Source organism: Hylobates moloch, unplaced genomic scaffold, assembly GCF_009828535.3.
Source record: "Hylobates moloch isolate HMO894 unplaced genomic scaffold, HMol_V3 SCAFFOLD_1, whole genome shotgun sequence".
NCBI lineage: Eukaryota > Metazoa > Chordata > Mammalia > Primates > Hylobatidae > Hylobates > Hylobates moloch.
In genome coordinates this window covers 100,816,686-100,839,730 of record NW_026652276.1, presented here as the reverse complement: position 1 = coordinate 100,839,730, position 23,045 = coordinate 100,816,686, and the positions used below count along the sequence as shown (strand labels likewise).

The 23,045-nt window shown below is 48.2% G+C and overlaps 1 protein-coding gene across 6 annotated transcripts in view; it reads right to left on the bottom strand.

The window, feature by feature from the left end:
- Positions 1 to 23,045, bottom strand: part of CUX1 (cut like homeobox 1) — a 472,474-nt gene that overhangs the window by 443,821 nt on the left and 5,608 nt on the right. For 2 of the 6 annotated variants that reach the window (XM_032756131.2, XM_032756128.2), the window contains exon 1: positions 22,184 to 22,983. The exons of the other annotated variants lie outside the window; for them this stretch is intronic. In XM_032756131.2, coding sequence (XP_032612022.1) covers positions 22,184 to 22,498 — 315 coding nt within the window. In that variant the 5' untranslated portion in view covers positions 22,499 to 22,983. Of the gene's footprint in view, positions 1 to 22,183; positions 22,984 to 23,045 lie in introns of those variants that run through there. 6 annotated transcript variants of the gene reach the window in all.

The window sequence follows — 23,045 nt, the reverse complement described above, 5'->3', positions numbered from 1 at the left end:
AAAAAAAAAAAAAAAAAAAATCAATGTAATTTACCACATTCATAAACTAAAGGATAAAAATTGCATGGACATGAATAGGTTTTAAGGAAAAGTATTTGCAAGAGGATAACGCCTATTTATACCAAAAAAAATTCTCTAAAAACTATGGAAAGGGGAGTTAAGGTAGTTCCTTCACCTGGTTAAAACTTCTACCAAAAATCTCCTGTGGTAGAAAGAGAAAGAAAAGGGCAGCCTCTATCACCACTACCATGTAATTGAGTACTTCAGATTCTAGCCAGCAAGTCACTCTACTGTAAGAATCAGAAGGAATGGAACAAATAAAAACTTGCATTTTTTTTGCATATAATATTATCTCCAGAGAAAATGCAACAGAATCGTTAATTAGTAAAAATATTAACAGCAAGCTTCCCAGCTTCAAAATCAACAAAAACCAATTGTTTCCTCTATACCACAATAATCTATTAGAATTTTAATTTTTTTTAATTTAAAAAACTATAATGGCCAGCGTGGTGGCTTACGCCTGTAATCCCAGCACTTTGAGAGGCCGAGGCAAACGGATCACCTGAGGTCAGGAGTTTGAGACCAGCCTGACCAACATGGTGAAACCCCATCTGTACTAAAAATACAAAAATTAGCCAGGTGTGGTGGCGCATGCCTGTAATCCCAGCTACTGGGGAGGCTGAGCCAGGAGAATTGCTTGAACCTGGGTGGCAGAGGTTGAAGTGAGCCGAGACCGCGCCATTGTACTCCAGCCTGGGCAACAAGAGCAAAACTGTGTCTCAAAAAAAAAGAAAGGAAAGAAAGAAAGAAAGAAAGAGAGAAAAGAAAGAAAGAAAGAAAGAAAGAAAGAAAGAAAGAAAGAAAAAGTAAGTTGACAAATTATTTGCATGTGAAACGTACAAGGAGCTCTTGCAAATGATGGTAAAAAAGATGGTAAACCGTTTTTTGTTTTTTTTTTAAAAAAGAGGACAAAATATATGACCAGACAATTTACAAAAGGCGAAATCTGAAAAGCTGACAAGTATAAAATGAGGCTTATCACAAAGATCGACTTTACTGGTGATCAGAGAAAATGACACAACACTGAAGTACCACTTTAAAACCATCTCACTGGCAAAAAATATCTCCACAAAGCACGGATGAGATTGTGGGGGAAAGAAACTCTCACGACTGTGGGTGGGGGAGTAAGTGGGGCAGCCACGCTGGGAAGTGATCTGGAGGTGCTTAGTGAAAGGAGGACCACTTTCTGGCTGGATCCAGCAAGGCTGCTCCTGGATACCGGTAAGGGGCACATGTAAGAACGTTCCTAGCAGTGCTATGCCTGGAGGGGCTTGGGGGAGGGGGGTCAGATACCACCGAGGGTGACCAGCCCCAGGGAAATGGACGTGTGAGCTAGGGTGCTGCTACAGACTGAACTGTGTTGTCCACCCCCCTCAAATTCATACATTGAAGCCCCAGCCTCCAATATGATGGTACTTGGAGGTGTGGCCTTTGGAAGGTCGTGAGGATGAGATGAGGTCACTAGGGTAAAGCCCTCATGATGGGATTAGTGTACTTAAAACAAGAGATACCAGAGAGCTGGCTTGCCTGCCTCTGCGCACTCTCTGCTATGTGGCGACACAGCGAAAACGAGGCCATCCGCAAGCCAGGAAAAGGGCCCGCACCAGGAACCACATCGGCCCGTACCTGGATCATGGACTTTCCAGCCTCCAGAACTATGAGAGATAAATATGTGTTGTGTAAATATGTGTAAGCCACCCCGTCTATGGTCTTCTGTTACGGCAGTCCGGACAGATTAACACAGGTCAATTCTGAAGATGGATTTTTTTTTTGAGACAGCGTTTTACTTTTGTTGCCAAAGCTGGAGTGCAATGGCACAACCTCTGCTCACTGCAACCTCTACCTCCCAGGTTCAAGCGATTCTCCTGTCTCAGCCTTCCAAGTAACTAGGACTACAGGCATGCGCCACCACGCCCTGGCTAATTTTTTGTATTTTAGTAGAGATGGGGGTTTCACCATGTTGCTCAGGCTGGTCTCGAACTCCTGATCTCAGGTGATCCACCCACCTCGGCCTCCCAAGGTGCTGGGATAACAGGCGTGAGCTACGGCGCCTGGCCCTGAAGATGGATTTCAATACGGCTGTCATAACAAACAAAATTCACAGAGAATGACATAGACAACAAGATCTCAAAAATTGTGATGAGTGAGGCCAGGTGAGGTGGCTCACGCCTGTAATCCCAGCACTTTGGGAGGCAGAGGTGGGTTGATCACCTGAGATCAGGAGTTCAAGACCAGCCTAGCCAACATGGTGAAACCCCGTCTCTACTAAACATACAAAAATTAGTCGGGCATGGTGGCGGGCGCTTGTAGTCCCAGCTACTCAGGAGGCTGAGGCAAGAGAATCACTTAAACCCAGGAGGCGTAGGTTGCAGTGAGCCGAGATTGTGCCATTGCACTCTAGCCTGGGCAACAGAGCGAGACTCTGTCATTAAAAAAAAAAAATGTGATGAGTGAAAAGGAAGGAGAAAAAGATTTAGGGCACAATGCCACGCTTATGAATTAAAACCACGTATACACACAAAATAGGCCACATATTTTATAAGTCTGCATCCATATAAAGGCATAATTAATACAGTAGAATGAGGAAAGGGGGCTAAAAATGAGAATGGACCATAAAGGCAGGCAGAAAACAAGGATTTGGTTTTTCTTGCACATGGTGTAGAAATGGGAATGTTAAAACCCTTATAATTTGACTTGAGAATTTTGGTATCCTTTTTTTTTTTTTTTTGACAGGGTCTCGTTCTGTCACCCAGGCTGGAATGCAGTGTCACGATCATGGCTCCCTGCACCTTCGACCTCCCGGCTTCAAGTGATCCTCCCACCTCAGCCTCCTGAGTAGCTGGGAACACAGGTGTACATCACCATGATGCCCAGCTACTTTTGAATTTTTTTGTAGAGAGGGTCTCACTATGTTGCCCAGGCTGGTCTTGAACTCCTGGGCTCAAGCAATCCACCCGCCTCGGCCTCCCAAAGTCCTGGGATTACAGGCATGAGCCACTCCACCCAGCCAGATTTCAGTATCTTTAACATGACAGAACAACTGGCAAGATGTTCTTAAACATTTAAAATTATAGCGAACTGAGTTGAAATTGAGCTTGTTTCTATCCACAGAGGAGGTAAGATTCACCCATCTGAGTTGACAGACTCACTGAGATACACATACACAACTAAAAAAAGATTTGGTATTTCACTGTAACGTATGGAACCTGCCAATTTCATTCACAATTTACGCCAGCTTCTAATTATACTTTACTGAATATTAACCATTGTAATTGCTTAATGTTTTATTGGCGGGATCTAACGTATTGAGGGACATCTGGCTTGGCAAATGGAATTCTGCTGCCTTTAGAAAACAGAGCTTAGAGGACATATGTCCTCACACTCTCAAATATACCTGCACCCCGGACCAGTGCATCTCAAAGATGTCACTGTAAGTCCATGCCAAGCCAAAGCCGTGCACGGCAAGTTGCTACGACCTGGATTTTCATTATAGTGGCTTGTTTCAGAATGCTTTTCCACCTCCAAATAACACAATGGCCAACTATGAAGGATGAGGAAATTTGACTTTCTCAGGCCACAGAAAAATGGGGACGGGGCACTGCAGGACTGGCTCACTCCACAGCTCAGAGCCATCGAGGGCCCAGGTTCCTTCCATCTTCCTGCCCCGTGTCCTCTGCGATTTTTACTCTGTCTCCCCTGCCCCCCGCCGCACCCATGCTGGGATGGTGGTAGCAGGTGGGGGCAGCCTCTTCTCCCACAGGCATGTCTCCAGGCAGACAATGGGCACTCCCAGTTTCTCTGGCCAAAACAAAGTATAATTCCCACTGGTCGTGGGGAAGGAACGGCCAGTATTCTTTTTTTTTTTTTTTGAGAAGGAGTCTCACTCTGTCTCAGAGCCTTGGCCACGCTGGTCTCGAACTCCTGACCTCAGATGATCCACCCACCTTGGCCTCCCGACGTCTTGGGATTACAGCCATGAGCCACTGCGCCTGGCCAAAGATTGATTTAGACAACCCTCAGGCTTCATCGCCCAGGGACGGGGGTCCCTTGTTGCTGAGCAAGGAAGGCAGGTGGGGTTGCGGGGAGGGAGGACTGGGGGGGGCAACCAACTCTCATCCCAAACTGCACAACAGCCATTTTTTTGTAGAGATGGGGTCTCACTGTGTTGTCCAGGATGGTCTCAAACTCCTGGGCTCAAGTGATCCACCTTACTGAGCACAAAATCACTTTGTGCACAGCAGTGGTTCGCAGGGAGCATCTGCACCCCAGGAGAGATCTGAGGAAGAGACGGCATGACACCCAGGGCAGAAGAGAGAGAGATGGAATGGGCTGGGTGTTAAAAGAAGCATTCTGGAGAACAAACGGGACTTACACATAAGAGGTCAAAATGCAACAATGCAGGGAGGTGGGGACGGCTAATGGCTACAAAAAAATAGAATCAATGAATAAGGCCTAGCACAACAGGGTGACTATAGTCGATCATAATTTAATCATACATTTTAAAGTAACTAAAAGCAGCCGGGCGCGGTGGCTCACGCCTATAATCCCAGTACTTTGTGAGGCCAGGGCAGGTGGGTCACCTGAGGTCAGGAGTTCGAGACCAGCCTGGCCAACATGGTGAAACCTCGTCTCTACTAAAAATACAAAAATTAGCCAGGCGTGGCGGCAGGCACCTGTAGGCCCAGCTACTCAGGAGGCTGAGGCAGGAGAATCGCTTGCACCCGGGAGATGGAGATTGCAGTGAGCCGAGATCGCGCCATTGCACTCCAGCCTGGGCAACAACAGTGGAACTCCAACTCAAAATAAATAAATAAATAAAATAACTAAAAGTGTATAATTGGACTGTTGGTAACACAAAGAATAAATCTGTGATGGATGGATACCCCATTCTCCACAATGTGATTATTATGAATTGCATGCCTGTGTCAAAACATCTCATGTACCCCATAAATATACACACCCACAAAAATAAATAAATAAATAAATAAAATACAACAGACTCAAAAAGCGAAGCCCAGAGTGACTACATATGACCTGGCAATTGCACCTAAGAAAATGGAAAACTGCATTCACACAAACATTTGTACACGAATGTTCACAGCAGCGTTATTCACAATGGCCAAAAAAGTGGAAACAGCTCGAATGTTTACCAGCTGATGAAAGGATACACAAAACCTGGTATGCCCATACCAGGGAATATTATTCAGCCATAAAAAAGAATGCGGCCCAGACACGTGCATGAGTCAATGTAGGTGAGCCCTGCAAGCACTGTGCTACGTGAGAGAAGCCACGGCACAAAGGTCACGTAATCCATGATTCCCGAGACGCATGGAGGCGGAGAATAGATGAATGGTTACGGGGAGCCGGGGGTACAGGAGGGAGGACAGATGGTAACTGCTAACAGGTATGGGAGTTTCTTGTCGGGTGTTGGAAACGTTTTGGAACTAGATCGTGGTGATGGCTGCACGACATTGTGACTATACCAAACATCCATGGATTTTAAACTTTATTTATTTATTTATGACACAGAGTCTCGCTCTGTCACCCAGGCTGGAGTGCAGTAGCGAGATCTTGGCTCACCGCAATCTCCACCTCCCATGTTCAAGAGAGTCTCCTGCCTCAACCTCCTGAGTAGCTGGGATTATAGACGCTCACCACCACACCTGGCTAATTTTTGTATTTTCAGTAGGGACAGGGTTTTGCCATGTTGGCCAGGCTGATCTCAAACTTCTGGCTTCAAGTGATCTGCCTGCTTCAGCATCCCAAAGTGCTGGGATTAAGGCCACCATGCAGTGAGCCACTGCACCTGGCCAGAATGTTAAACTTTGGAAAGGTGAATGGTATATTATGTGAATTTTAGCTTTAAAAAAAAAGTTACAGGACGGAGATATTGTGTCAAAAGAACTGCTCTCTGCACCAGGGCAACAAGCAGCATGTTTAGAATAGAAAAAAAATTTCTTTTCAAGAGTACTCTGCACCTTCTTGGTCCTCTCTAAAAAAAGGAACTTTGTAAAACTCACTGTGCATGCAAATGTTTTCAGTCCTGCTCTTTCTTTAAAAATAGAAAATAAGGCCGGGCATGGTGGCTCATGCCTGTAATCCCAGCACTTTGGGAGGCTAAGGCAGGTAGATTACCTGAGGTCAGGAGTTCGAGACCAGCCTGGGCAACATGGCGAAACCCCATCTCTACTAAAAACACAAAAATTAGTTGGGCATGGTGGCGGATGCCTGTAGTCCCAGCTACTCAGGAGGCTGAGGCAGGAGAATCGCTTGAACCCAGGAGGCGGAGGTTGCAGTGGGCTGAGATAGTGCCTTGCAGTGGGCTGAGATAGTGCCACTGCACTCCAGCCTGGGCAACAGAGGAACACTCCATCTCAAAAAAAAAAAAAAAAAAAAAAAAAAAGAAAGAATCAGCTTTTCAAATAAAGAAGAGGCATCTCTCTGAAACAGAACACTAGGCACTGAAGGCCATCCCTGGTCACCGCCCTGTGGATTCCACTTCCAGATCCTTCCCTGGAAGAATCGTGACAACAGAACATCTGGGGATAAGGAAAGGCACGTGGCTGTGCAGGGACAGGACAGGATCAGAGGGGCCGGCCCAGCACCCCACCTACTTGGTCCTCATGTGAACACTGTGGGTCCCATTCTAGCACAGACTCTGCACCCCCTGTTAGAAGGAGATGCCAAGTGCCCTGATTTGGGGGGAAAAATTGCAATGAAGATTTCTTAGCAAAATCGCCTCCTCCTAACACAAAATAAAACCGATCTGCAAAAAGGATGCAGACTTTCTGGGAAGGCTAAAACCTCAGAGCTCTGTTTTAGGGTCTGATGTCACAGTGTACAGGTCCCAGAGCCCTGCACTTGGCCTCCTGGAAATACTACAGCACAGTAATGGTTTTTAACCTGACATCCATCTTCTGCTCTTCCATGCCCCGAGGTGACTGTCGCACTTTCTCCCTTCTCCATAAGCTTGCTTTTGGATTCTTTTTTTTTTTTTTTTTAAGAGACAGAGTCTTCCTCTTGCTCTGTCGCCCAGGCTGGAGTGCAATGGCACTGTCATACGTCACTGCAGCTTCCAACTCCTGGGCTCAAGCGATCCTCCTGCCTCAGCCTCCTGAGTAGCCAGGATCACAGGTGTGCACCACCATGCTCAGCTAATTTCTTTCTTTCTTTTTTTTTTTCTGTAGATACAGGGTCTCACTGTTGCCCATGCTGGTCTTGAACTACTGGGCTCAAGCGATCCTCCTGCCTCAACCTCCTAAAGTATTGGTATTACAGGTGTGAGCCACCATGCTGGGCTAATTTCTTCTCTTTTCTTTTTTTTTTTGTAGAGACAGGGTCTCACTGTGTTGCCCAGGCTGGTCTTGAATTCCTGGGCTCAAGCGATCCTCCTGCCTCAGCCTCCCAAAGTGTTGGTATTACAGGTGTTAAGCCACTGTACCTGGCTTGCCTTTCCGATCCTTGAACCCTTCACGTTCAGTCGAACACACGCTCCCTCCTTTTTCTCAGGAAAATAGGTGAATCAAAGAAGAATGCCCTCAGGGAACCAGCCCCGAAATTACTTTCCCAGCAAGACTTCTCTTTAACCTGCAGACAAGTCCAAGCCTTCCCACCCCTAAGCAGCTCCTCCCTGCACACCGCCGCCCTCTCTGGCCCCTCCCTGCATGGCTGTGGCGCTGCTCCTGGTAAGGTGGGAACCAGAGGCACCAAAGCAGGCCACAGGGCAGCCAGCTGAACCCCTGTGCAGCTGCTCCGATGCGCCCAGAAATGGCAGTCCTAGTACCAAGCAGACAGGAGCCCCCCAGCAGTAGGTACCTGCCTTGCCACCAGGTATCACTATAATTAGTCATTGTCATTGAAGCTGAATGCAATTAATTACATAATTTTGAAAGGTTCGGGTTTATTTCCATTAGAATTACATCATGAAACCAGGGAATTACAAAGGATTACAGACAGAAAGCAAATAGGGATGAATAAAGGAACTCCAAGCCGACTCCCCGTGGGTGTGAGTCACATCCAACGCCGAAGTGTGGGTCCTGTCGCCCCACTTGTGTTTGATAAACCTGTGGGGCCTGACTGGGTGGACGTCTGCACGAAGCCCGCCCCTGGAGGTGCCAGCCCCCTGCACCGCAGGCGCTGGGGACACAGTGGGCTCGCTGGATGTGCCACGTTGGTGGGGGACACTGATGACCACACCCTCCACAGGCTGTTTCCTGCCCCTGCTGTTCCCCAACCTCAGTTTTTCACACCCCGCTGGATGCCTGCAGAAATGCCACTCACCCAGCCCCATCTCTCCCATCACCCCTCAGTGGTCCTTGCCTGAAATGCCAGGGCCAGGCACACTGAGTCTGGCACGGCCACAGCCTGGCATCCTCTCACTGGGCCATGACCACCACACTCTCCTGGTTCCATTATCACCCCTCCCTCCGCACTCTAGCCCACCTTCCATGTGGGGCTTCTGGAAGGATCCTCCAAGACACACCCCAACAACTGAACCATCCCTCTTCAGTTTAAAAATCAGGGCTAGGCATGGCGGCTCAGGCCTGGAATCCCAGCACTTTCAGAGGCTAAGGCAGGAGGATCACCTGAGGCCAGGATTTCAAGACCAGCCTGGGCAACACAGTGAGACCCCCGTCTCTACAAAAAATACAAAAAAGTTACCCTGGTGTGGTGGCGCATGCCTGTAATCCCAGCTACTGGGGAACCTGAGGTGGGAGGATCACTTGAGCCTGGGAGTTCGAGGTTGCAGAGAGCTATGATCCCACCACTGTAGTCCACAACAGATCAAGACCCTGTCTCAAAACAACAACAACAAAAGCATCTGAATCCAGAGTGGCCCAAAACCTCAGTTCTCCAGTCCAGTGATAATTCCCCAAGGAAAAGAAGCTAAGATCTCAGGGATGTTGCTGTGACCAGGCTGTTTCTCTCAGGCCAGCCGGCCACTGGTACATGTCTTATGAAATCAGTCTCTTAGAAAACACACGCCCAACAGCCTGGCGCGGTGGTTCACACCTGTAATCCCAGCACTTTGGGAGGCCAAGGTGGGAGGATCACGAGGTCAGGAGATCGAGACCATCCTGGCTAACATGGTGAAACTCCGTCTCTACTAAAAAATACAAAAAAAAAATTAGCCGGGTGTGGTGGCGGGTGCCTGTAGTCCCAGCTACTCGGGAGGCTGAGGCAGGAGAATGGCGTGAACCTGGGAGGTGGAGCTTGCAGTGAGCCGAGATTGCGCCACTGCACTCCAGCCTGGGGGACAGAGCGAGACTCTGTCTCAAAAAAAAAAAAAAAAAAAAACAGAAAACACACGCCCAAATCCCACGTAGCTCAGAACAGAAGCCTGTGTGGTGGGTGCTGCCCCAACCATGTGAGGGGATCTGCATGGATTTCAGTGTGGTATCACTGCAGGGGCTACATCAACCAGTTTCCCAGGGGCTTGGAGAGTGGGGATCTGGTCTTGACCACCACAGGGTTAAGTACAAGTATCAGTATCTACAGGCAATTCACTCCCCAGCACCCAGGGGCATAGCCCTGGCATCTCAGAGGAAAGTCCTGTAGAGACGCCCCATCTAGCGCTCACCGAACCGCCCACAGACAGGGCAGGCTGCTCCTCTGGGCCCCTCGGGCCCCATGACCAGGCCTCTCTCCTAACAGCTCCCCAAAACTCTTCCAACAAACTTGCTTCAGGCAAGGATGGGGCATCTGAGGATAGCGAGTAATGCAGCAGGGGAGCTCCTTACAGCCCGAGCCACAACCGTACCCCAACTATCAGATGAAGTTTGCTAACGGGAATGATGGGGCAGCTGTGATTCTATCATCAGATGACCCTTCTCTGTGGGGCTGAGTTTGAAGTCTCTTGCCAGGGCAAGGCTCCAGCCAGGCCTCCCCGAGAAAGTGCTCCCCTCAAGCCCACCCACCCCGCCCCATTTCCATCCCCAGCTGCTCACTGCTAAGTGACCCAGACCCAGCCAAGCTCATCTTGGCGGGCCCCTGAGAAGAGGTCCCTTCCGAGTCACCTGATGACCCCACTGCTTTGGCTGAGGGTTGTCTAGGGAACAGCACGGGTCAGGAGGAAAAACACGCCTGGAGCTCGGCAAAGTCCGGGATGTAACCCCAACTCCCGGCTTCTCACCTATGCAGGTACACAGCTCCATAGGGCTGTCATGCAAGTAACATGAAATAAACCAAGAGCCTAAGCCTGTGCCCGCCCGCCATCTGTTCCCATGAAACCATTACTGTTAGTGCACAAAAACATAAAAATACAAAATAAAAATAGAAAAGCTCCTGTCTTGTCACCAGTGGATGTAAAACTGGATATGGTGTGTGGAACCCAATCCTACAAGCAACATTCTCTCTCTCCACTACTCCTTTTGCCGAAACATCAAGCCGTCCTCACTCCAGAACAGGGAAAGTCAAGACAAGCGGTGCTGTGCCAGTTCAAATTAATTCTTCAACCCACCCCACCCCAAGTGATGCAAAACTCTCCAGCACCAGCCAACACTCCAACAAAATCCTCCCCGGGCTTCAAACTCCAGGTTTCAACTCATCTTCCAGACTTCGGCACCCACTTTTCCACTGACCTTAAAGCCTCCTTTTCCCCAGGGGCTCGACCCCTGGAATTCCCTCCCACCAGCCCCCCAAAACCTCCATATCCCAAAGGGGGCACACCCCCTCCCCCTGCCTGGGGTGGCTCCTCTCCCTCCACCCGGTCCCTGCAGACGCTAAGCCCACCCCCCATCAGCCACCCGCACTGGGCCTGGGCATCCTGTCTCTCTAAGCCCTCCTCTCCCAGCCCTCACTTCCCCAAATCCAAGCAAATGCTTCTGCAGCCAGACAGTGACGTCACCTCTACAAAAATATCCTAGGTACTTTCTTTGACTAAATGAAGAGGCCACAAAGCATGCGGGCCTATGAGGGCCACTGCTCTGAAATGGGGCCGACCCGGAGCTGGGCGTGCCTTTGCCCAGACACAGGCCAGACCCATGGGACGGGGTTTGGGGCACAAGACAGACATGAGACATTCCTCCGATGCTGACACCCAAACCTCTGTGTTTCTTGCTGCTGGGTTTCTCTTAGATTTTTTGAGTTTTGAGAACTACAACATGCACTTTCCCCGTTCGTTCATATGGGGAAGTTTCCTCCCGTTCAGGCCATCAGCAGAGTCAAACAACAAACCTCTGTCAAAAAATTGTTCTGTCCAATGCTGTTTTTAAAAATGTGGATCTTTTTGTGTTCTGTGTGCCACAGGTACAATTATACATATAGCTGACTCTTGAACAACACAGGTTTGAAATGTGTAGGGCCACTTACACACAGATTTTCTTTTTCCATAATAAAAGTGACATTGAGTGGGGCTGGGTGCAGTGGCTCCCGCCCGTCATCCCAGCACTTTGGGAGGCCGAAGTGGACAGATCATCTGAGGTCAGGAATTCTGAGACTAACCTGGCCAACATGGTGAAACCCGTCTCTACTACAAAAATTAGCTGGGCGTAGTGGTGGGTGCCTGTAGTCCCAGCTACTCAGGAGGCTGAGGCAGGAGAATCACTTGAACCTGGGAGGTGAAGGTTGCAGTGAGTCGAGATCCGCCACTGCACTCCAGCCTGGGTGACAGGGTAAAACTCCATCTCAAAAAAAAAAAAAAAAAAAAAAAAAGTTACACCAATTGGGCCTGCTTCTCCTGACTGCCCCTCCACCTGCTCCAGCCCTTCAGTCTCCACCACCTTGAAACAACAAGACCAACCCCTCCTCTTCCTCCTCAGACTCCTCAATGTGAAGGCAAAGAGGATGAGGACCTTTATGATGATCCATTCTACATTCTGATTAGTAAATATATTCTCTCCTCCTTATGCCTTTCTAAGTAACATTTTCTTTTCTCTAGCTTACTTCATTCTAAGAATACAGAATACAATATATCACACATATGAACATACAAAATACATGTTAATCAAGCAACTGTTTATGTTATCGGTAAGGCTTCCCATCAGCAGTAGGCTATTAGTAATTAAGTTTTTGGGGAATGAAAAGTTTCATGTGGGCCTGGTGGCTCATGCCTATAATCTCACCACTTTAGGAGGCTGGGACAGGAAGATTACTTGAACCCAGGAGCTCAAGACCAGCCTGGGCAACAAAGCAAGACCCTGTCTCTATAAAAAGAAAAAAATTAAAAATTACCCAGGCATGCTGGTGAGTGTCTGTAGTTCCAGCTACTGGGAGGCTGATGTGGGAGGACTGCTTGAGCCCCGGATGTCCAGGCTGCAGTCAGCTATGATTATGTCACTGCACTCTAACCTGGGTGACAGAGTGAGACCCTGTCTGAAAAGGAAGGGAAAGGAAAAGAAAAGAAAAGAGAAAAGAACAGAAAAGAAAGAAGAGAAGAGAGGAGGGGGGGGGGGGAGGGGAGGAGAGCGGAGGGGAGGGAAAGGGAGGGGAGGGGAGGAAAAAAAGTTATACATGGATTTTTGACTGTGCAGGCAGGGTGGGGGGGAACAGGAGAAGGGATCAGCCCCAACCCCCATGTTGTTCAAGGGTCAACTGTATTTTAACCAACACTTATGCTACTTTGCAAAGAAAGATAATTAATGGGACTGAAAAAGTAACACTTACATTACTTTGCACAGAAAGATAACTAATGGGACTGAAAAAGAAACATCTACTCCATAGGTGTACCTATCAATAGCTTTCAAAACACAGCCGTTTTAATATAATCTACCTGCTTTCACTATATTTTAAAAAAAGAATTAATTTTGCATTCTTAACCAGCTGAATGAGTCCTAAATCAGACACACAAGGCAGAGAGTGGGGGCCTGTGTGGCGATGGTGTGTTGGGTACCCAACGGATAACCAGGGCAGAGGGAGGGAACCCAAGCTCAGAGGGGAGCCCTAGAGATCCCTGGCCACCCCACGACTATTCTGCTGGCAAGCCCTCTCCCACACATCCCCAAGCACACAGAACTCACTGGGTGCCCCCTGCCCACTCCCAGACCCGCCTTCTAAGCCCTTCCTGCAGCCTTCCCAGAGGCTCAGACACACAGCTCCATCCATCCCAGCCTCGTCCTGCCAGTCCTGTCCACCCCTCTAGGCGGGAAGCCACTGCTATTTTAAGTCTCCATCACTACTGCCGGGCACACAGGGGCAAAAGAAAAAGGAATGCATGAAATAGGCTTGAAGGCCGGGCGCAGTGGTTCACACCTATAATCCCAGTACTTTAGGAGACCAAGGAGGGAGGATCACTGGAGCCTAGGAGTTCAAGACCAGCCTGGGGAACAGGGCAAAACCCTGTCTCTAAAAAAAAAAAAAAATTGAAAAATCAGCCAGGCGTGGTGGTGCATGCCTATAGTCCCAGCTACCCGGGAGGCTGAGGTGGAAGGATTGCTTGAGCCCGGGAGGTCAAGGCTTCAGTGAGCTATGATCTCACCACTGTACTCCAGTCGGGGCAACAGAGCAAGACCCTGCCTCAAAAAATCAAAAACAAAAAAAAAACAAAAAAATTCTGAAGTAGGCTTGAAGCTCAGATATACAGAGGGAGGAGGAGGGAGCTCCCCCAAATAAGCAAGATTCTGGAGTCTTTCTAGCTGGGATGGAAAAGGTTTAGGTGAGGCAGAAAGGACTATCAGGAACTCTGTCTGCTACCCTAAGAAATGTGGTCTCCACTCTGTGCCTAAGTGGGCCACCATGGATGTTTAAGGAGAGGAATGGCATGATGAAATCAATGGTTCGGGAAGATTAATCTGGCAGCTGCTTTTATGATGGATTGCGACCTGTTTCGAATGGGCAGTTTTGAAACAAGTAAAAGACGACGCACTCAGCTCTTGTGTGTTAGAAAGACTTGGCTCTCACACACAATAAGCAGCCCACACACACACACACACACACACACACACACACACACACACAGATTTCATTAAGGTATCAGGGCGTTTTGAGATGACAGCATAATTATATACCAACACAGAGCCACGTAAAACAATCACAGACTACTTCTTACTCCCCTGACAATGACATTCAACCATAACTGGCAACATCCTTCCTCTCCCAGTCCCACGTCGATGCTGACAAACTGCGAGACTGGGGCTAAGGACCAGGTGGAGGGGAAGAGATGACCAAGCCTTCCCTCTGGGACGGCCAGCTCCAGGTGGTAGCTTTACGATTCCGCAGCACAGCTCTCCAAGGGCCCCGGCCACCTTGTGGTCCTCCAGGCTCACCGGTGATGGCAGGCTCCTGGACCCCATGGAGCAGAAACCTGAACTTGTCTCCCACTTGGCTGAGTGACGAGACAGCATGAGTTACTGTGTAAGCAACGAGTTGAGATACGGCTGAAATAAAGCACTTCTGGTAAATAAATGTTTCTATGCTGGTTTAAACACATGCTCCTCTGCTCTCAATTTTCTGTCTCAAACCTGTATGACTTATAACATCTCTGCTGTGTGAATAGGAAGGCAAGACGGGATTTGATTTACAGCTCTGGTCGTAATTTTAGCTGTAATCTCTGTATGTTAGGGACTCCAGCCCTGTTTCTTTTGAAAGGTTGGTGTTCTCCGGGCGGTTGCCGACTACGCTCTCAGCGAGGACACAGCAGAACTGTATGCGACGGAAATAATTCACTGGACCCAGGACTGCACGGGTTCAAGTTCTGGGTCAACTACTTGGTGAAAAACAGAAGATAATGTGTTTCACCATTATCTGCCACACCTTTCAGAGTGACACAGAAATGGTGACGGGAGCCACAGAACGTTCCCAGTTCCAGAGAGAATGAAAGTCTTTTCCAAACCTCATCAAAAACATTACATGTATACGATTCCCTCCAGGGAGAATTTTATTTTTAATTTTCATTTACATAGTATCTTTCCTCCAAGAATCTCAAAATAATGGAGCTGTAGAAATACTTGTTTAAAAAAAAAAAAGTTGTCACAACACAGGAAGGGACAGGCTTGGCAGGGCAGGAGAAGGGCGAGAAGTGACAGGCTGTCCTGACAGCAAGGACTCCAGCTAACACCCGGAGGCTAGGCTGAGGGCGGCTCCGAGCCCGCCCTTCCCTCACTGCAGCCCACGGCTTTACCAGTGCTCACAGCTTCAGGCTCTTCAAGACAAAGATTTACCTTTGGTATCATCTGCTACCTTTTATCAAATTATTTTTTATCTAAAAAATCATTTCTTCCCTAGAAACAGGAGGGGAAAGTGGCAATAAGCCAGAGAAACTTACAGGCCCAAAACAACAATTCAACAAAGGTGTCTAAAAAGAGTGGAGGCCAGGCACGGTGGCTCACACCTGTAATCCCACCACTTTGGGAGGCCGAAGGGGGTGGGCTGCTTGAGGTCAGGAGGTTGAAACCAGCCTGGCCAACATGGTGAAACCCTGCCTCTACTAAAAACACAAAAATTAGCCGGGCGTGGTGGTGCATGCCTGTAATCCCAGCTACTTGGAGGGGGCTGAGGCATGAGAATCACTTGAACCTGGGAGGTGGAGGTTGCGGTGAGCGGAGTTTATGCCACTGCACTCCAGGCTGGGCGACAGAGTGAGACTCCATCTCAAAAAATAAAATAAAAAGAGTTGATATTCGTTCTGTCTTAAAGATATAAAACTATGTTAGAGAAAACAAAATCATGGCAATTCATTAGGGAGAAAGCCCCAGTTTAAGAAAAATTGTCTTGCTTTCGGGGGGAAATGGAAAGAACCTTTTGTGTTGCGTTTTATTTTTCGGTTTGGTTTGGTTTTTTCATATGCTGGGTGGACAGGATCTGAATATCTTACATTTAACAAAAAGCTGTCAACACCCAGATAAATTTTTAATGACAGTACGACAGGCATTCTATTTCTCACTGTTTCGCAATACTCACTTAAGAAAGAGCTAATTTGTCAATTTGTTTTTCCCTTAACCAAACTCGGAACACCTCATAACCCATGGTTCACTTTTTTAAAAAATGTTAACTGCATTTCCTTATTGAATAAACACAGCCCAACAGAAAGGTATCTATAAGAAAACAAGCAGTGTGCCAGTATCCACTCAAAGTAACCCGAAGAAAGAACAAGCCACTTCCCTGGTGTCTCAGAGTAAGCTCTGTTAATTTCCTCCTTCGTTAACTGCATCAATCACACACGGTCAAGATCATCCAGACCATCCAAGATTTCAAGCTTCGGCTGATGGAGTCGGCCGGGTCCCGGTCCACTCTGGGGGGTCCTGTGCTTTATAAAGGTTTGGACCCCTTATTGGGCTCATTTTCACAAAGGTTTTCATGAAAGGAAGCAGAACCAAGCCAGTTTCACTTACTATGAAACTCCTGGCTGGCCGGTTCTTGAGTTGCTGGCAGTGTTAGTAAACCCCTGGAAGGAACACCGCCATCCCTGGCTCCATTCCAGTCACCTGTGTGATTATGTTTCTCTGTGTAGGAAGACCCCTGAGGGTGGGATCTGTACCAATCCTGCTTGTGGGGTCAGCCAGGGATTGGGTGACGAACTTTGTGGCCACAGTACCTGCACTTCCCATGGCCCGAGGCTCTAATCAAAACAAAATTTCTGCCAATGGTCCTGGGCCTCCTGCAGTAAGGAAATGCCGTTGGATTAAAATAAAGAAGTTGACAATCTTTATTTTGTGCACTAACATCATCCTCTCTGAATTTAATTACAACAAAATTAAAATTATTTTTATTAGAGAGGTGTTAGCTTTTTAAAGGGAAGGTTCTTGACAGGTTTTACAACAAATTAGATTTTTTTTTTGTTTGTTTGTTTTTTCTGAGACAGAGTCTCGCGCTGTTACCCAGGCTGCAGTGCAGTCACACGATCTCAGCTCACTGCAACCTCCACCTCCTGGGCTCAAGCAATTCTCATGCCTCAGCCTGCCGAGTAGCTGAGATTATGGACATGCACCACCACGCCAGGCTAATTTTTGTATTTTTAGTAGAGATGAGGTTTTGTCACGTTGGCCAGGCTGGTCTCGAACTTCTGACCTCAAGTGATCTGCCCGCCTCGGCCTCCCAAAGTGCTGGGATTACAGGCATGAGCCACTGCGCCCGGCCTTAGACGTCTTTCGAAAAGAATGGTTCACCCTCACTGTGTAATACCCGAATAGGGCGGCACAAATGCTTTTTAAAAATCTTTTAAGTCACAAGCCAGGTGCTTCAAAGCTGTTTCAGGCGCAGCACAAATGAGGGGAACGGCACAGGTTCCCCTCAGTCCCGGTTCATTTCCTGCAGGGAAACCGCCATCCCCGCCAAAGACCACTCTCCTCCATCAACCTTCTCAGAAGACAGCAGAGAAGCTGGACTGATTACAGCTCAGCAAATCCAAAACTGCTCCATACCAAACCTTAGCTGTCCTCAGCAGGAAAATCCAACACTGACACACCATGGAAACTTGGTTCTGAAACACATCCCAAAACCAGGGTGATCGACTGCTTTGCAAGACCACGCCTTGAAAACTAGAATGGGTCAAATGACACCATCAATCCAGAGGGCCCTGCCATTAATATTTAAGAAAATATCGGCCGGGCACGGTGGCTCACGCCTGTAATCCCAGCACTTTGGGAGGCCGAGGCGGGCAGATCACGAGGTCAGGAGATCGAGACCATCCTGGCTAACATGGTGAAACCTCGTCTCAACTAAAAATAGAAAAAATTAGCTGGGCGTGGTGGCGCAGCTAATGATTCTCTCTAAATCCACTGAGCTAACCTTAAAAATGCTACTCCGGAGGCTGAGGCAGGAGAATGGCGTACAGTGAGCCGAGTCGACCATCCAGCCTGGGGCCAGATATGTCCAAAATAATAATAATAAAATACAAAAAAATACAAGAAATAGGCCGGGCGTGGTGGCTCACGCCTGTAATCCCAGCACTTTGGGAGGCCAAGGCGGGAGGATCATGAGGTGAGGAGATCGAGACCATCCTGGCTAACATGGTGAAACCCGGTCTCTACTAAAAATACAAAAAATTAGCCAGGTGTGGTGGCAGGCGCCTGTAGTCCCAGCTACTTGGGAGGCTGAGGCAGGAGAATGGTGTGAGCCCGGGAGGCGGAGTTTGCAGTGTGCTGAGATAGTGAGATAGCGCCACTGCACTCCGGCCTGGGCGAAAGAGCGAGACTCCGTCTCAAAAAAAGAAAAAAGAGAAGAAAAGAAAAGAAAATATCCCCCTCACCAAGTTAATACTTTTTTGGTTGCTGGTGGAGTTTATATTCTCTAAATGTAGAACTTTTTTGGGGGGGTGGGGAGTATCTTCTCTCTGAATTCTATATCATTATTGGGGTATAATAAAACGTACCTACATGCTCTGGTCAGTCAAGGTTCATCAAGTCAGAAATCACAAATGAATTCACAAATTCTTTGCTCTAAAGTCATATAACAATGCAGATATTAAATTGCTTGTCTAACCATACCATTAGATTCTTTTTTCACTCCATTATCGGCACACATACACACACACTTCTCTCGGCATCCAGGCATTCACAGGTATCCAGTTCCTAAAGCGCCCAGCACGACTGCTTTGTCCAGGTAAGTAACAGTGGGACATAAGGAGAGGCTGTGGGGCCCCTCTTCAAATAGCTTCGACAAAACGAATGGCTATAAGTGAAAAGTGTCCCTGGGCTTTGCTATAAAAAGACTCAAACATGGGATTCCAAGAATTCCACCTGTTTCCAATTAGATACCAGAATTGCTTGAGTGTTTAAGCTACATTCGCTTGCTACTTACACAAAACAATTCTTCCGGGTTTTTTGAACATTTTAAATATGTTAAAATAAGATTAAGGGTCTGGTTTAAACAATCGGAGGCAGGGAAATTTCGGTGGAAACCAAAACTCTCTCTCTGCAGCGATAACGCGGGGCTTCAGACAAAACAAAAGGACAAGACAGACAAATTTCTGTCTTTGACAATTACTAATAAAAGTCACTTTTCATAGAGAGAGCAATTATATTTTTTAAAGTTATGTGTTCAATAACTTTAAATAGGTCTTAAGTAATTTCTACAATAACTCATGATCCTGTATATTCAAATAATGGTTAGAGTTGCCTTTCACGGAGCATTTATGTTACAATTCATCAGATATACCTGTCTGTGAAATTTACATGTGACAAATGTGTGAACTATTTGAAATGGAAGCACAGGTAGGAATTTAACCTACCTCTGTAGGATTCTTCATATGATCAATTTCTCTGTTTATGAAATGTATGAGTTTTCCCCTAACAAATGTGTCCTTCCTTCATTTCACTAAAAACAGACGTTCCTGGGCATTACAGAGGAGCTGAAACAAATGTGGATTTTCTACTTCTAGCCTTGTTTTCTCTCCTAAGACACAGAAAGCGAGTACAGCCTGAGGAGTGTTTTTTGTTGTTGTTGTTGTTTTTTTGTTTTTTTTTTTGAGACGGAGTCTCGCTCTGTAGCCCAGGCTGGAGTGCAGTGGCGCGATCTCGGCTCACTGCGACCTCCACCTCCTGGGTCCCGGTTCAAGCAATGCTCCTGCCTCAGCCTCCCGAGTAGCTGGGATTACAGGAACGTGCCACCATGCCCAGCTCATTTTTGTATTTTTAGTAGAGACAGGGTTTCACCATGTTGGCCAGGCTGGTCTTGAACTTCTGACCTCGTGATCCACCTGCCTTGGCCTCCCAAAGTACTGGGATTACAGGCCTGAGCCGAGCCACTGCGCCCAGCCTCAGGAGTGGTTTTGACTGTTTACTGCTACAGGTAGACCCGGAGGGGAATCAGAGAGTACAAACTACTGTTCCTTCACAGCTCCCGTATAAACCCTGATGGGTTTGTCTTAATTGTACAAAAACAGGAGACTTTTTATATAGCCATTAAAGATTTCGGGCTCAGCACAGTTCACCAGACTGCATTTTTAAGGTTAGCTCAGTGGATTTAGAGAGAATCATTCCTGAAGGTATTGGACTATTTGGCCCTTTCAACTTTCTTAGGTTGGCTAACTACCGACAGAAGATACATGAAGCTGAGGATGCAGTCAAAGGGGTCTCTGTGGACTCAATTGTACCAGGAGTTGTTGCATTAACTCACCAACTTGCACCTTTAAGGAAAAAAAAAGAGTTTCACATAGAAAAAACTTAAATCAACTGCCAATGACCCCTTCCCACATCCAACCTCAAAGACACCCATATTAAAAGAACCAAGAAAACAAAAGCAGGAGCAGCAGTGGTGTAATTTCTTGAACTGTTCTTTTATAAAGGGTACTAGATGGGACATTTTAATTAAAATAATATACTTATTATGGCAAACAGTACTGGACAGCCAGTAACATACACACTTCCACAACGGGGGAAAAAAGCCATCAGAAAATGGACTTTCAGCAAAACTGAAATTGTTTTTTGATTCTGAAAAAGAAGGCAACTTTTCAAGTTTACTTTTGCAGAGGCTGCTTAAAGGGGAAGGCTGGTCACCATGTGGGAATAATGTCCCAAAGGGAAGGCAGTCATTGGCAGGCCCCATCCCAAAGAGTTCAAAGCTCCACTAACATACAGAGTGCCATGAGCTTTGTCTTAGAAAGTGTCCTCTTTTCAAATATGTATTTAAAAGACAAATTTATACAACAGTGCTTTTCTTATTTAAAAAGAAAAGAAAACCTGGTTTTTACAAGTCTGAGATAGGATAAAAAACTTGTCCAACTAGTCTTAGCAATACCAAAGCACTGAAACTTCCATACCACAAGCCCTTGGGACTAAAAAGGAAACGGAATAAAACACAGTCTTCAGAAGCTCTCTTCCCTAGCACGCGCTCCTGTGCCAAGGCGGCAGCTTCAAGTCCCAGGAAGCCGAGGGACAAGAACCCAGTGAGCCAGGGTTGCAGAACTACGGAACTGCCCAACCTCACCTGGACCCGCTGACATCTCCAACCTGCTAAGACTGACATCTCTCTGCTAAGACTGATCAGCCTCTTTACCCCCAGGTGTCAACCCGATCTCAGTATAAAGAGGTCTGGAAAAATGAGAAAAATCTGGAACTAATGAATTCTCTCCCAAACTGTCGTTCTATTGACTCACTGACTATTGGTGGGAATTAACCAGACACCAACACCAAAGGCCTCCTCACCGCCCAGAGAAAGAACCAGATTGGCCTGAGACTTGAACTTTGACATTCCGTATTCAATTGAAATTTGCAAACCCATAGGAAATCATCTAAGGCCAAATCATTAGCAACCACCAAAAGCAAAGGAGTAAAGAGGAATGACGTTCAAATAAGGGATTTTGTTTTGAGATTTAGTTTTGATTTCTTCTTAATATCCACATAAAGTGCAAGTAAGCTGACATGGAAACTTTCGATGGAATCCTGGAGCCCTGATCCCCTGAAGAAGTGGCTAATATGGGGGACAGGATGGTTTAGAGTTCTTAAAATCTAGTAACTCTAGAAACCAAATCCAGTTTCCAGGCAATTTTGCCAGGATGCTTTAAAAAAGACACTTCATTGATATTAAGTTAGGATGTCACATTTAGGAAGACAAGAGAGAAAAATAATAATAATAACGTTTGTCTCTTAAAACTCCACAACGGGTTTTACAGTAAGCACAGGAATTAAATTATGGTAAAAGGGAGCTATTTTTACTAAAACAGGGTAGACCAATTTATCAAAAATGCCATTCGGCTGTGTTCATTACATCCAGGAATCTAATTTACACAATAGACACTTTGGAGTAATCTATTTTAGTCAATAAATACTTAAACTCCTTTAAGTTTTAATCTTATCGGAAATACATATTTCGCATAGTCTTCTTCCTAGTTAAGAGAGAAATTTCAGGAAATTTCATAACGACTATGACTCGGCTTTATCGTTCTTAGTAGGCAAGAGCAGAAAACAAGCATATACAATTAAAGTTGTCAGATTCCATTTAAATATGTTTTAATCCAACCCGCTTCGTTTCATACAAGCCTGCATCTAGAGCTTTGCTCCCAAAGGTATTGCTGTAGGTCACTGTCACCAGTCCTCCAGGTTAGGAAAGTTCAGCCAAGTTTACCTTCACGCACACCTTAGCAGTTGGGAGCAGCTGCAGTTCCCCAGGGGCCCTGAGGAACCCTCCTATCCCCTCCCACAGCACCAGGCCGCCCTGGAGCATTCTAAGCCGCGGGACCCGGGCACCCCCCGACATCCCCGGTTCCCTTCGCGCCTGCAATCTCAGGACTTCTGGCCCACAGGCCGCTCACCTTTAACTTGGCTCCGGCTACGCACAACATCCACCTGGCAGAGTCCCGGGGCTGTCCGGGCGCCGCGGGCGCCGAGCTGGCACGTGCGGGGCGGACCCTAAGGGTGCGCCGCTCCTCCAGGCGGGGGGTGGCAGGCGGGCACGGCGGCGGCTCGGGCGCGGGCCGGGGAGCCCCAGCACGGTCCCCCCGCGGCGCCGGGGACTCTGCGCGCGGACCACCGCCCGGCACGCCACGGTCCCAAAGGGCCCCCACGGCTCTGCTTTCGAGAACTCGGCCCGAGAAGGCATCTCCGAGCGCACCCGCCGCGCGCTCCATGGCGGGCCCTGCAGAGAGGGCAGAAGCCCCGAGGGGAGGCAAGGAAGGGACCGGGCGCCGCAGGTCACCGGGGGCCGCCAGAGCCCCCAGGCGCGCGGCGATCGCGGATCGGACCGGCAGCGGGGAGGCAGCGTACCCCGCCTGCGCACCCGGGGGAACAGCGCGGGGCCTGCGCTCGGGGAAAGTTGCAGCCTCCTCCTTCCGCGCCCGCACCCGGCGGTCCGGGACACCGGGACCCAGCGGCACTGCGCGCGGGGGCACCCCCGCCGCCCCTCGCCAAGTTTCCCCAAAGCGCCCCCGCGGGGGTCCGCCACGGAGGGACAGGTCCGCGTCACTGACACAGGCACACAAAAGAGCGGGGCGGCCGCGAGGTGCGCGGGTGGCCCCGGGGCGCTCCCCGGGACGTAAACAAACCCGGGGGTCTGCGCCGGGAGCCACACGCGGGGTGCCGGAGCGGCGGCGCGGCCCGGGCCGGTGACAGCCGGGGGCGGCGGCCGGGGCCAGCCAGGGGTAGGGAGCGCGGGCGCCCGCCCGGCCACCCGCCCGC